The sequence below is a fragment of the Hakea prostrata genome, chromosome 9, assembly GCF_041222555.1.
Source record: "Hakea prostrata isolate BN-2017 chromosome 9, UWA_Hpros_2, whole genome shotgun sequence".
Taxonomy (NCBI): domain Eukaryota; kingdom Viridiplantae; phylum Streptophyta; class Magnoliopsida; order Proteales; family Proteaceae; genus Hakea; species Hakea prostrata.
The window spans coordinates 54666829-54682151 of NC_142608.1; the positions used below are offsets into that span (position 1 = coordinate 54666829).

Below are 15323 nucleotides of genomic sequence, written 5' to 3' on the forward strand. Positions count from 1 at the left end.
CCTTTGCATTATCTTTTTGTAGATTTCATAGGACACTACGGGCTTAGCCCATCCAACTTGAGCCCGAACAGTTGGGGCATCATGATCGGGTTCGTTGGTTTCTGCCATGCCTTAGGAGTTTTCCCGACCATTGGTATGTTTCATCATTTTTATTCTTTGCATCCTCATACCCAGCATGGCTAGTTTTTTCTATCAAAGAGGATATCTTCCTCTTTCCAAGGGAATTTCATCTTGAAGGATTCCCTCCCGTCCACAACCAAGAAGTGGAGGGAATTTTTTCTTTTCTTCAGACCTCCTGCTCCCGAGCCTTTTCTTACACAATTCCAAGAGGTATCCAAGGATGACATTGATCTCCTGAACACCCCTGTCGACTTGGATCCCGACGAAGAAGAAAGGGTCGGGATCATCAAGCAAGTGGAAGGGGATGATTTTGCAGTCCATGGTTATTCCATGGAATATAATACAGTGCTTCAACTGTGGGGCTTCTCCCCGGGTAAGCTTTTGTTTCTTTATGCCTTTACTTTGTATTCCCTGTTCTGACCTAATTATATATCTCTATCTTGCAGTGGCCAAGAACATCTCTGATGAGGAATTGATGGCTGTAGTGCTCGGGGGAATGGACGAGGCCCAGAAGAGAAGGCCTGTGACGAATACTAAGGCTTCAACTTCCGGGGTTCTGAAAACAAAGACCCCTGCCTCGGGTTCTGTCCCAGTTAAGACCACTGTGGCCAAAGGCCAATCTTCTGCAGTGGCTGCCTCGATCGGGACTGAAAAGAGTCCAAAGAAGAAGGCACCTTCCTCGGGAGGTGTGAAAAGAAAAGCGGAGGTGGCTCCTCGTCCTCCCCCAAAGAAGGTTCGTATCTACAAACCCGAATAGGAAGTCGGGCCTTCGACTTCCGCTGACAATCTCGAGCTTAGCTTGGTTTTTGTTGACTCGGTTCATGCCGAGCAGTGGCTGAACAATGCCACTGAAGATATTGATCAGGAGTATTTGAAGAATCTTCCCAATAGAGAATTTTTTGCTGAAGGATACAGGTAAAGTTCCTCCGGTTCTATCCCGTTCTTCTTTCTCTTTTTGTTGCCAGTTGTCTAATGTTTCTTCTTCAGGTACGTGGCCGGGGCGGTCCACATCTTTGTCGAGTCTCTGGGTAGAGCTCGGGACTAGGCTAACTAGTTGGCACTAGCCAAACAACTTCATCAAAAAGCGAACATTCGGGCTGGTCAAGTGGAGAAAAAGTTGGAGGAGGCCGAAGGGAGACTGGCCAAGTTGAAGAAGGAGAGAGATGACCTTTCCAAAAGCAAAGGCAAATACAAAGGGAAGGTCAGTGATCTTGACCAAAAGCTCTGGAAGACTGTTGTAGACCTGAAGACTTCTGAGGCTCTCTTGGCTGACGAAAGAGAGAACAATGATCAACTGAGGAAAGAGATGGGGGAGTTGAAGGCCTCGGGAGCACAAACTTTCAGGCGGGTGGTGTTGGAGGATTACTTTGAATCCCAGGAATTCAAAGATTTGGCAATTGCCATCTCTACTCCCTCCTTCAAGAGAGGTGTACGTCAAGCCTTCAAGTTGACCCTTCAGCAGATGCAACTTCCCCATCTTGAGAGACTACAAAAGCTTCTGGATCCCAAGTTATACGATGAACTCCAGCTTCCTCTGCCAGAAGATCTTCCCAAACTTCTTGATACCTCGTTCCCTGATGCTATAGAATATATTGACCCCCGACCTCGGACTCAACCCGAGGTAGAAGCTGAGGAAGATGAAGAAGAAGCAGAACGCGAAGACGAGGTCGAGGGAGAGTCCGAGGAAGAGGCTGAGGATGATGGCCCGGAGAAATCACTTCCCAAAGAAGAAGCCAAGGGATCCCCAACCGACACCATTGTTGACACTAATGTGTCCAATGATGGTTTGGTCAGCCCTTCTGTTGAAGAGAACGTTCCCGCAAGCCCCTCCTTGAAGATCGACTGAGGTGTCCGAGACAAGATGCGTGTGACAATCCAAGACGAGCGTCAACTCGTTGGTAAATTTATGGCTTTTGATCGGCACATGAATCTAGCTCTCGGCGACAGCGAAAAGTTCAAAGATGCTTCAGTATGAAGCATCTCTTTGCCGGTGTGATTTTGGTATTTTTTGTGTCCCCTGTCCTGTATCTTTCTGCTCCCGAGTTATGTAACCCAGAGTTCAAGTTTAATCTGTAACTAGCATGCATTATTTTTGTGAAATTCCGCCCTGACCTTGACCCGGAAACCCTGTTGTTTGTAGGTCCGACAACCCAAAGTAAAGGAAGAAGTCAACTATGGGCCATCTCAGTGGAAGACTTGGTGTTTGGCTTAGAATCCATGGAAGTTGATGACAGAGTTCCATTTATGGAAACTTGTTCAGGACTGAAAAGGAAACTACACCTTGATGAAGATGGGATTAGTTGATGGACTTGGAGTATTATTTGACTTGGTTCGAAGGCACTTCTACATGCTAGGTAAGCCACTTGGTGTGTGTGTAAAAGCCCTCTTAGTTTGGATTTGATCTGGACCTTCAATTCCCTACCTTGGCCTTGCTGTCCTGATTGGTCGACTGATTGGTCGACTGGACCAGTAGACCAATCAATCGACCAATGAGATCTGTTTTGCTGAATTAGGTATTGGCTGCTCTATTTAAGTCCAATCTCGAGTCTAATTCATCTTTTGTGCCTCCAAACCTTCTAGAACGAACCAGAGCTCTCCCCAAGTCCTCTCCTTTACATCTTTGGTGGTTTTCTTGTTGGATCTTCATCATTTCTCTTGCTTTTGCATCACAAGGTATGTGATCACCCTCCTCCTCTTCTCCATCTTTAGTTTTCTTTTGTTTTTCTTTTCTTTTCTGACTGAAAATAGTGGGGTTGATGTTGCATTTCTGTTGCAACCATCACTCCACTCTTTTCTCTATTTTTCCTAAGGATTTAAGGCTTGATGGATGATCTTAATCAAGATCATCACTTGCTTTTGAAGGAAACCATGTCTTTATCTTCTTTCTCATTTTTTATTCAAAGTTCTTCAATCTTAGATTTGTTTTTCTAGAAGTTTTGTACATGCTTTCCATGATTTCTCTATTAGATTAGTAATCTATCATTCTTTAGTTTCCCCTCCATGAATTTGCTATGATTTCTCCAAGAACCCTGACTGGCCTATTTATGGTAAGTTTTATTTCCTAAACTGTGACTTTAGGACTTGATGTTGTTAGGGTTTTGAATTTCTCTTTAGACCAATACACTATCGTAGCATTCCCTTCTTGTTTGGTGGCAATTCGAATCACAAAATTCGGATTTCGGATCAGAAATCTCTGATTTTGTCTGTCACTGACTCTGTTGGTCGACTGATTGGTTGACTGGGTCAGTAGACCAATCAATCGACCAATGAGGATAGTAGCCTCTATTTTGGTTTATTTTTGATTGTTTTGATTCCTACCTTCTGGAGTTCCTTCCTAATAAGGTATATATATTGTCTAGGATCCTCTTTCCAAGATTAGGAAAGATCTTCCTTGATTCTCGGGATTCTTTGTGAATTATTTAAGGTAAGGATAGTTATTTCTTTAATTACATAGGTTGCATGATTTAGTTATTTCCATAAATAGATTCTTATATTGATGTACTACTGATGCAACTACTCTAATTACAGTAGCATTACTTGTTTACTTTATTTAGTTTATGTATGACTTTACTTGCCAATTATATATGAGTTGGATCATGTTATTGATTACTTTCCATATGGGGAGTTACTATACTTGTGATATGATTGATTAATGATTGTGACTGATTAGGTATGGTTTGGGAAGGAGAGGTGTCCTCTTGACACTTCTTGTCACATCCACCCAGCCGGTACCCTATCTGGCATACCCGGGATGTGATCCACAGCCCCGAAGATCCATAGTTCAAGGACCACATAATCCACATCGACGATAATACAATCATGAACAGATAATAATCATAAACTAACAATGAATGATCATGGAATTCAGAAATAAGGTGTCAGACATAATCAGAGTGCGGAAATAAATATCAAATCAGATAAATTAAGAAGGCAATGGGCGGAATCCACTCCTTCACCAAACGGAAGTGAGGTCAAAATTTAGTTAAGTACAAGTCTCAAGTTATAAAGGTAAGTTAAAGTTATTACAATTCTTCTAAGTATACTGTCACAAAAGAAGGGGTAACTACTCATAAGTCTCCTCCATAATAAATATATCTTCTTCAAAGTTGAGGACCATGGAGACCCAACATGACTGCTCCCATACAACTCCGGGGCTAACCCCCGTACGCCTTGTAATCTTCTTCGGTATGGTCACCGAAGTCTTCAACGTAGCCAGCCTCCTCGGATGGTAGTATGAGGTATCCGGGTCCGCCTCGGGGAGGGTGCCATCGAGTAATCACCTGTAGAAAAGCCTAACAAAATATTGCAATGAGAAAAGGAATGAGTTCAAAAGAACTCAGCAAGGAGGAAGTTATCCCACCACACATAAACCACAAGATAATCATAAAATGATGCAGATGATATGAGGCATATAATGCAATATGACTTTATTCTAAGTATGTTGGTCATCTATGGTAGACATGCTTTAAGTCATAGCACCATACTTCTTTAGGTAGTCTCGAGTCACTCATCACCGGGGGAATTGGGTCCCGCATCCCTCTCGGACAAATCCATGGTTGGGGTTTCGGTCACCGCTCTCTCACATCACCGTTTGGTCTAAGTATTGGCGCATGTCAGGGTATAGCCTAGCCCAATGCAAGTCATCTACTTAATCATATCATGCCAGTTCCAGATACTTCCATTCCTCCCCTCTCGGGATCCTTTCCGGTATCCTTCACACTAGAGTCACGGATATTACTCACCGGACTCATCAACCCTATTGGTCATCCATAAATGATAAACGGGAAGCTCTCACGTCCCTCTCACGGATCATTTCACCGGTCTTGAGTGCCCGTGAGCCCAAGTCTAGCCATTTGTAACCCTACCAATAAATGGCCCCTTTCGGGTAACCGTAATGCAATTTATGTCCTCTCACGGAGTGGATACCGGTCTTGAGCCCCCACAAATCCACACTACTACCACGGGTTATTCGGTCTCAATGCCCTTCCGAATCGGGTCTGATATGATAGGGACATCCTAGCCATACATCTAGACAAATCCTGTGCATGTCATTCAATAACCCGGGAAAGCGTCAATGGACACCTTCGGAGAACATCCCATACTATTCCCTCCGATGCTCAAGGACAGAAGCACCAGTAGGGTACCCCTCAATCCCAAGTTATACTTAAGCAATCACATGCCCAAGTTCATCATATCAGTTCACAAGATACAACGTCATAATAAACATTCAATTCATGACATTGACATAAGTCATCATATATTGAAATTGATAAACATGATAAAACATTGAAGTAATATAATGTAAACACAAAGCTACTGTTAAAAGACATATGTAGCAAGTCTAACACGATAAGAATATGAAATAGAAACTATATTTACTAGGTTAGGAATACCAAGTCAAGATTTCCATATCCTAGGTAATTACATCGATAACTATCCTTACCTTGAATCGGAGAAGAGAATGGTCCAAGATCAAAAGCAATGGCCCAAATAGTCTTAAAGTCCTAAACAAGCATATATGAAAGGTTAGAGAAGAAATCAGAACAATCGAAGATCAAACGAATCAGAATCGGGCAAAAGTTGTTGACAAAGAACTCTATTGGTCGATACATTTGGTCGATAGTATCGACCAATAGTATCGACCAAATCAATTCCAGGACAGCAAAGTCGGGCTTTTCGGATTCTTGCCCGATTTGGTCTTCCGGGTCTCGGATTGACATGAAACTTGGAGGATAGTCTAAGCACAACATGGGGACACTAATTATCAAGAAACTTTCATAATCCAATGGTCCATTTGGAAATCCCCAAATTGACATATTAAGGTTAAGAGTTGTAGATCATGGCATTGGCTATATCTCAATGCAAATTAGGGGAAAATATGGGGGATTAGGTAGGGAATCGTTTAGAAGTAACATGGAGCACATATGCAAGGTATAGATTAGGTTAATCACGAGCTTCATCTCAGTTTTGGTAAATAAAGCAAGTTGGTAAGCAATAAATCATGGAAATGTGTAGTCAATGATCATGAGGTGAATCAATCATAGTCATATCGGTGAAAACATCATTGTATGGGGTTTAGAAGGTTCATGGCAAGGTGTATGCAAGGTTGCAGCACCTTGGCCATGGTCCCAACAGTAAAATAGAGAAAAGATGAGTGAGAAAGTGATTAGGAGAGAGAGTCATACCTTTAAAGTGGAACAAGAAAGTAGGAATGAGTGGTTGGCAATGATTGATTAAGACCAAGGAGGAGTTATTGGGAGGCTCTCTCACGTTCCCAGATGTTAAAAACGCGAGAATAGGGCTCCAGTCTCGAGGAATAAATAAATAGAAAAGAATATTCCAAGAATCTTTAAATCCGGGCTCAAATGAGACTTGTTGGTCGATACCTTTGGTCGATGGTATCGACCAATAGTATCGACCAAAACAATCTCTACAGAAATTTTACAGAATAGTTCAGCAACTTTAGGTGCGGACTTGGAGGGCTATACAAGGTCAAATTACATGGGGTTTTCTCCTACAGTTCACTCAAGAGGTCTAGTTTCAGGGAGTACCTTCGGATTATGCACAGGAGTCCGTTTGCTATTTCAACTGTCTCGCTCTTCATCAGTGTGCAGATTCTAACTTAGCACTGGTAATGTGCTCAAGGAAGGAGCAGCATCATCAATGTCCATAAACTGGAATCCCGACATTACGTCATCAACCAGTAGGGCCCATAAGTCCCTCCTACCACCACTTCGGGTCTTTGGACCTACAAACATAACAATGACCGGGTCAGGTCAAGGTTAGGTAAAAGCTGGATTTTACACTTCTGTCCTTGGACATCAACGGGAATATTATGGGATGTTTCCGGAGATGCCCTTTGACACCTTCCTGAACTGTTGGTTGTCATACCTAGGACTGTCTAGCAGTGTTTGGCTAGGATGTCCCCGTTATATCAGACCCTAGTCGGAGGGGTATTGAGACCGAACGACCCGTAGTAGCAATGGGGATTTGGGGGTGCTCAAGACCGGTAACCAACCCGTGAGAGGACATGAATCACATTGTAGGGGCCATTCATTGGTAGGGTTGCATATGGATAGTCTTGGGCTCATGGGCGCTCAAGACCAGTAACCAACCCGTGAGGGGACATGAGAGCTTCCTGTTTACCATATGTGGATAACCAATATGGTTGATGAGTCCGTAGTCAGGGACTATGAGGACTCTAGTGTGAAGGATACCGGAAAGGATCGCCAGGGGCGAGGAATGGACATATCTGGAACTGAGTTGACATAACTAAGTAGAAGACTTGCATTTGGCTAGGCTTTACCTTGACATGCGCCAATACTTAGACCAATGGTGATGTGAGAGAGAGGTGACCTAAACCCCAGCCATGGAATGTCCCGAGGGATGCCGGACCCACTACCAAATGGCGTTGTGTAATGAGACCTTCCCAAAGAAGTATGGTGCTATGACTTAAAGCATGTCTGCCAATAGAGACCAGCATACATAGAGTTAGATTCATACATACATTGTCTGTTTCATATCATATTGCATTATGTTCTGCTTTGAAATCCTGCCACTTATGTTATTATGGATTTAACTACCTTACTGGGTTTCTTTTGAAACTCACTCCTTTTGTACTATGTCTTGTTATATTTCTCTACAGGCTCAGAGTATTATGACTGCACATACGAAGAAGCGCAGGGAGAGGAGACATACTTCCAAGAAGGTGATTGCGGTTACGACGATTACCTTGAAGATTCCTCAGGTGGTCATGCTGCGTACAATGCTTAGTCCATCGATAGAATGGAAGCGTCCCTGTGCTATTTTTGAGCTTTACACTTATAGAGATGTTCTCTATAAGATTGAAAACAATCTAGTTACTGATGTTACATCCTTTTGGGATTAGTTGTCCTCCCCTTTTCCTTTTTACCACTTTCTTTCCACTATTTTAGTATTGTCAGTTTTCCGCCTCACTTTACTTTATGACTTGACATTATTATTATCTTTCGTACTCTGATGATATTTGATCTTATTCCTCTCGTATTTGGTTCTCTCATTTATACTTTGTACATGGATTATTTATGTTATTGATTATGTTATTGCTTATGTGGGAGGATGATTTCCTCGATACTTGATCTTTGGGGCTGTGGATCACACACTCAGGAATGCCAAGTAGGGTACCGGCTGGGTGGATGTGACAATTTTTATCCTTGTTCCCGAGTCATGTAATCTCTTCTCTTGAATGAAATTGAATCAAGTGTTTTTCAACTATATTCTTTTTGACTTGTTCGGGACAAAAGAGATTTAAATCTTTCGTAAAGATGCAAAATAAATCGGGGAGGACCCGAAATAGTTTAACCTCAAAAAAAGGTGCAAGCCCTAAACAAAGGTACAAGTAGACCGGGATGTACCCAGATCATTTTATTATCCTTAAAAAAGGATGCAAGTCCCTAGAAAGGGTGCAAGTCCTTAATAAAGGTAGGAGTAGATCGGGAAGAAACCGAATCAGTTTTATTGCCTTAAAAAGTGCAAGTCCTTAAAAGGCGTAAGTAGACCGGGACGTACCCGAATCAGTTTTGTCCTTTGAAAAAGATGCAAGTCCTTATTGAAGGTGCAAGTAGACCGGGATGTACCCGAATCAGTTTTATCCTTTGAAAAAGATGCAAGTCCTTATTGAAGGTGCAAGTAAACCGGGGCGTACCCGAATCAGTTTTATTGCCTTAAAAAGTGCAAGTTCTTAAAAGGCGCATAATAAACTGGGAAGGACCCTAAACAGTTTAACCCTAAGGTGCAGGATGACCGGGAAAGACCCGGCCGATACAGAACTACTGATAGAACTTTCTTAGGTTGGTGGAGTTCCATGACCGATCAATTGGCTTTCCAGTCTCGAGTCTTTCCGGTCGGTATGCTCCCGATTTCGTTTCTTTGTCCACCAAGTAAGGCCCTTCCCATGTTGGAGTTAGTTTTCCTTGATTCTTTGGGTCAGAAGCCCCTGTTCTCCTCAGCACCAAATCTCTTGATCTGTACCTTCGGCTCTTGACCCGAGAGTTGTAGTGTTGTGCTATTCTTTTTTGGTACAACTGATTTTTTTGCTAGGCCTTCGCCCAGGTTTCTTGCAAGAGGTCCAAGTTTTCCCTTAGGCCTTGGTCGTTTTGCTTCTCATCAAAGGTGTTGTAACGGAATGAACCAGCCAGCACTTCCACGGGAGCCGGGGCTTTGGTTCTGTATGCAAAGCAGAATGGAGTTTCTCCAGTTGGGATTCGCGCTATTGTCCTGTATGACCACAACACACTCGGGAGTTCCTCGACCCATTGTGCACGACTGTCTTCCAATCTCTTCTTAGTCCCATCCAATAGTGTCCTGTTGGTGACCTCTACCTGTCCATTGCTCTGGGGGTAAGCAACTGAGGCAAATCGATGCTCAATGTGATATCTTTTGCAAAAAGATTTGAATCCCGCTCTCTCAAATTGTTTTCCATTGTCTGTTATGAGGATTCGGGGTATCCCGAACCTGTAAATAACTTTTTCTTCAAAAAACTTTTCCATTTGCTTCTCTGTAATGAAAGTCAACGGTTCAGCCTCGACCCACTTCGTAAAGTAGTCTATGGTAACCACAAGATACTCCCAGTTTCTTGAAGCCTTCGGTAACTTCCTGACAAGGTCCATTCCCCACATTGCGAATGGTGTCAGGCTGGAGACGGGCATCATGGGTACTGCAGGTACTTTTGAAACGTTGGCATGTTTTTGGCATTGTTCACATTTGCGAACATATTCAATAGCATCTTTTTGTACAGTGGCCAGTATATACCCGAATGTAATACCTTCTGTGCCAAAGCTTTTCCACCCATGTGCGCGCTACAAATTCCTTCATGGATTTCTGCTAGAGCATAGCTGGCTCGGGAAGGTCCAACACATCTCAAAAGTGGCTCAGTGAAGGATCTTCTGTATAGCAGATCATCTACAATGGTGAATCGAGCAGCTTGATTTTTTACCCTCTTTGCCTCCTTTAAGTCAGCCGGGAGCTTATTTTTCTTTAGGTATGCCACCAAAGGTGTGGTCCAGTTGGGATTGCTAGTGATTTCCAAGACTTCTGTTTCCTGCGTACTCGGGAATTCTACCTCTTTGACATAAACTGCCGAGTCCAGGTTTATGTAGTTGGCTAAAGATAGCCGAGATAATTCATCTGCCCGTTCATTCTCTTTCCTGGGTATTTGGAGGAATGATACCCGATCGAAGAGTGTTTGGAGTTGCTCAACCTTGGCCAAGTATTTGGCCATTCTTTCATCTTTTGCATTGTACTCCCCCTTTATTTGATTCACAATAAGTTGGGAATCACTTCTCACTTCTAATTCTCATACTCTGAGGGCTCAGGCAACTCTCAAACCTGCTATAACAGCTTCATACTCAGCCTCGTTTTTTGAAGCCGAGAAGTTGAATCTCAATGCATAGCTGACTGTAAAGTTCTTGGGACTTCTGAGTGTCAACCCGGCTCCCTATCCAAATGCTACTCGAGCCATCAACATGTAGAATCCATAAGTCTGATGATTCGAGAGTTGTTGCTTGATCTGCATTTTGCAATAGGTTGCTCTCCACTATAAAATCAGCCAAAACTTGTGCTTTTATGGCTGTCCTCGGTTTGAATTTGATCTGATACTCACTAAGCTCCACTACCCACCCGACCATCCTTCAAGCTACATCGGGTCTTTGGAGTATTTTCTTGAGTGGGAAGTTGGTTGGGACTACAATTGGGTGTGCTTGAAAATAGGGCTTTATCTTCCCCGATGCCACCAAGAGAGCTAGAGCTTACTTGTCCACATCCGGGTACCTTGTCTCAGCATCAATGAGTACATGACTCACATAGTAGATCGGGTTTTGGACTGTCTCTCCTTTTACCAGTACAGCACTGAATGCAGTCGGTGACGTGGCAAGATAAACTGTAAAATGTTCCCCAGTTACTGGTCGGGCCAAGACAGGTGTTGTCCAGAGAGATGTTTTCAATTGCTCAAATGCCTGCTGGCATTCTTCTGTCCAGGTGATTTCTCCTGAGTTTGGTGTAGCCTTTAACGCTTTGAGAAAAGAGTTGCACTTTTCCCCTGCTCGAGAAATGAACCGGTTTAGTGCCGCAACTCTTCCAGTTAAACATTGGATTTCCTTTACAGAAACGGGCGGTTTCATCCCAATCAGCACCTGGATCTTCTCCGGGTTAGCTTCGATTCCCCTTTGAGAAACCATGAAACTGAGGAACTTCCCGTAGGAAACTCCGAAGGCACACTTCTCGGGATTCAGACGCATTTGATATGTTCTCAACACATCAAAGGTTTCTTTGAGGTCTGCCAAGTGTTTTGCCCGAACTAGACTTTTCATGAGCATGTCATCAACATAAACCTCCATGTTTCTCCCGATCTGGTATTGAAAAGTTTTGTTGACAGCCCTTTGATAGGTTGCCCCCCCCCCGGTTTTTTAACCCGAAAGGCATTACTTGGTAGTAAAAATTTCCCGATCGGTCATGAATGATGTATGCTTCTCATCTTCCAGACTCATTAGGATCTGGTTATACCCTGAGTAAGTGTTCATAAAGCTAAGGACTTCATGTCCTGCGGTTGCGTCAATCAGGAGATCGATCCTCGGGAGAGGGTAACAGTCCTTCGGGCAAGCTTTATTCAAATCTGTGTAATCAGTACACATTCTCCACTTCCCGTTCGCCTTTTTGACCATTACCACGTTGGCCAACCAAGTGGGACATTCAATTGGTCCAATGAAACTTGATTTTTCGAGTTTTTCAACTTCGATTCTGATTGCTTCATGCTTTTCGATCGCAAAATTTCTTCTTCTTTGGATGACCAGGGTAGCATCCTTATGTATCCAGAGTTTGTGCTCTGCTACCCGTCTGTCTATCCCGGGCATGTCATTTGCGGACCACGCAAAGATGTCCGCGTTATCACATAAGAATTCTGTGAGTTCCTTCTTGAATTCATCTGGTTGCTCTGATCCAATGAATGTCCCTCGATCGGGTAGTGAATGGTTGAGTTGAATTCTCTCAAGTTTCTCTACTGGTTCTACCCTCTGCATATTCTCCTTGTCCCGATCATCTCAAACTTCAATGGTTAATGCGCTTCCCGAGCTCTCTGACCTCCGTTTTTCTTTCAAGTAATGGATATTACATTGCCAGGAAGTGGATTGATCGGAATAGCATTCCGCGACCCCTACATCGGTCGGGAATTTAAGTTTCATGTGTTGGGGAGACACAACTGCCTCAAGTGCATTGAGTGTTGGTCGTCCCAGAATCTCATTGTATGCTGATAGATCTCTCACGACCAGGAAATTGACCCGAACTAGGGTGTCTCGGGGTGATTTCCCGATCTTTAAATCCAAATGGATTGTTCCTTCAGCTATTGCCGAGGATCCTGCAAAACCATATAAGGGAGTCAGTAGGTCATCAGCTAACTTGAGTCTTTTGAAAGCCTCGTATGATATTAAATCGACTGATGATCCCATATCAACCAGGACCCGATGAACCTCCCAGTTTGCAATTTTGACTTTGATGATGATTGCATCATCATGCGGTGCTACAACTCCGCTCAGGTCTGCATCTATGAACGTTATTGGCTCCGAACACGCTGGATTTGGCCTCTTTTTAGTTAGATGCACAGCTCCCCCAAACCGTGCCTTCTGCTTTGCTTTCCTAATTGACTCCATGGTCGGGCCTCCCATGATCACATAGACGAATGTCTCCTCCCGATCTTCTTTTTCTTTTCCTTTATCAGCCTTTTTGGAGGCCTCTCTAGAGCTAGGTGATCGGGCTCTCTTTTTCGGTTCGGGTGAACTGTCACGGGCTTCCCAGGTCTCCTTACATATTGTCCAAGTTTGCCTTCTTGGATCAATTTCTTAATTTTCTACTTTAGGATTCGACAAGCATCCGTGTGGTGCCCATAATCTTTGTGGAAACGACAGTATTTTGTCATGTCCCTATCCTCTGTAAGTGAATGCAACTTCCTAGACCACTTTAGAGATTTCTTATCCCGAATGTTCATCAGAATCGTTGATAGCTTTGCGTTGAGGGGAGTGTAACTTTCCCGTCTTTGATCTCGTTTCCATTTATTCTTAGATCCCTGATTTCGGTCATTCGGGGAACTCTTCTCTGTGTCTCGATCAGTTCTTCGGTCCCGATCAACTTTCACCCGTGCATTGATCACCTCATACACACTGGCCTGCTTCTAGCACTTGTGCAACAGCGTCCCGTACATCTTAGGTTTGTCTGTCAAAAGAACCTCCAGAAGCCTTTGGTGTGTGATACCGCTCCAGAGTGCACTGTAGGCGACCTGGTCGTCCAGATCTTCTATCTCGATGGCTACTTCATCGAAGCGCTTCAGAAAATCCCGAATGGATTCATTTCTCCCTTGCCGTACGATGAATAGACTATCAGACGTCTTTTTACTCCCGGTGGCACTCCTGAATCGGGCTATGAATTTCCAAGCAAGTTCTCGGAAGTTATTGATGGATTCCGGTTTCAAGCTGTTGAACCACTTGATGGCTGGTCCTTTAAGTGAAGCCAGGAATGTTCTACAAAGTAATTCGTCCTCTCACCGAGGACAAGTCATTACCGACTTGAAGTAACTTATGTGCTCTTTTGGATTGGTTTTTCCTTAGAAAGGGGTGAAAGTTGGCATGATGAAGTTCTGTGGAAGTGGCATATTCATGATTTCATCTGAGAAAGGCTCCCGATCAACCACATCCAGATCCTCGTCATGATCCTGATCTTCTAACTTTTGCTCGACCTCAGCCATCCTCCTTCGGAGACGATTTTGTCTTACACCGTCCTATCAGATTCAGCGGCATCCTCCCTTTGGGAGTGCGTTCATGCTACTGATATCCTCGACCGGGAAGGCTGGGCAAGACTTTCTCCTTGGTCCTCAATCTCCTCCCGATGGTTCCTTTGAGGTAAGGACCCTGTCCTAGATGGTACCAAAATACGATCTAGGGCACTGACCCTAGTCCCGTTTGGAGTTTGTTGACGATTGTCCCGATCGAGATGGATTAGTATCCGTCTCTCGATTTTCCTACCTCTCGGGATACCCCTTCTTTGTCGGGATCCCCTAAAGGTTTGAAAAGCTTTTAGCAATCTTCCTGCCTGAGTGTTACACCTTGCTCCTTGCTCGACTCCAATTTGATGGACCAAGTTACGCAATACTCCCTGCATCTCGAGCATGCTCTTTCTAAGTTCATCTACATCCGCCGCAGTGGCGTGCCCTTGGGGACCTTTGGATGTACCTTCCCCATTCAGGTCTTCTGGAACCAGGTTGTCCTCAGGAGGGTCTTGTTCCATTCGGATCGAGCGGTCGACCCCTTCTTCCTGATGTGTTCAATCATCTTGGTGATTGTCATCCCTAGCAGTTTCCTGCCGAGTACGACTGTTGTTTACTCGTCTCACCATGACTTAGAAACTTTGTCGTTCCCACAGATGGCGCCAAACTGATGTGTATCAGTTATGTTGATGCAGTACCCGACTAAGCCCCTTTTAAGCCGATGACTATGAGTCCTGCAAAAAGAGTTAGATGTGGGCCGGCTAGAATATCGGGCAACCGCCTCCGATGGCTAAGTCAAGCAGTGAACAATCAAAGGTCTCGTGCCAAGAGAACACAAGACGAAGTTCAAAATGTATTGGATACTTACTAGAGGGGTAGGTCCCTCCTCTTATAGCGTTCATGTTACCTTTTATGTATATGGTAAGTCTACACGACGGTGGCTGCCGTTTCTCCTGAGATCATGCCTTCCTATCGTCGATCCCACTCGATCAGCAAAGGAGTTGACTTTTCTCATTGAGAATGGTTGCCATATTAGTCGAGTGTTCATCGCGCCTTGATCAAGCCAATCGGCTCCTCTCCCGACTGAATATGGAGCTCCAACCGGGTATGACTAGATCGGGTAGGAAACTCATATCATGAGAGATCCGACTGGATGTGGAGCCCCAACCGGGTCTGACCCGGTCGGGTAGGAAACTTCCGTATCATTACCTTTGAGTTCCTTTGAGGATTCTCCTTTGTGAGGATGCTTTCCTCTTTTCTTTTTGAGAATTTTCTTGAATTCTTTGGCAATTGAGTATATCTTCTCCTCAATGTCCAAGTCTTCTCTTCACTTTCACTTTCTTCTTCTTTCTTGGTGGCACTTTTTAAAGCTATGGACTTCTTCTTTTGATCATGTTGCACACTTGATAGAACTTGCTTG

At 43.9% G+C, this 15323-nt stretch overlaps 1 protein-coding gene across 1 annotated transcript; it reads right to left on the reverse strand.

Moving 5' to 3' along the window:
* Positions 1–9805: 9805 nt before the first annotated feature.
* On the reverse strand, positions 9806–10378 carry LOC149005593 (uncharacterized). The gene has a single exon (XM_089135948.1). It carries the CDS (start codon positions 10376–10378, stop codon positions 9806–9808), a length of 573 nt encoding a protein of 190 aa, XP_088992074.1.
* Between the last annotated feature and the right edge of the window lie 4945 nt (positions 10379–15323).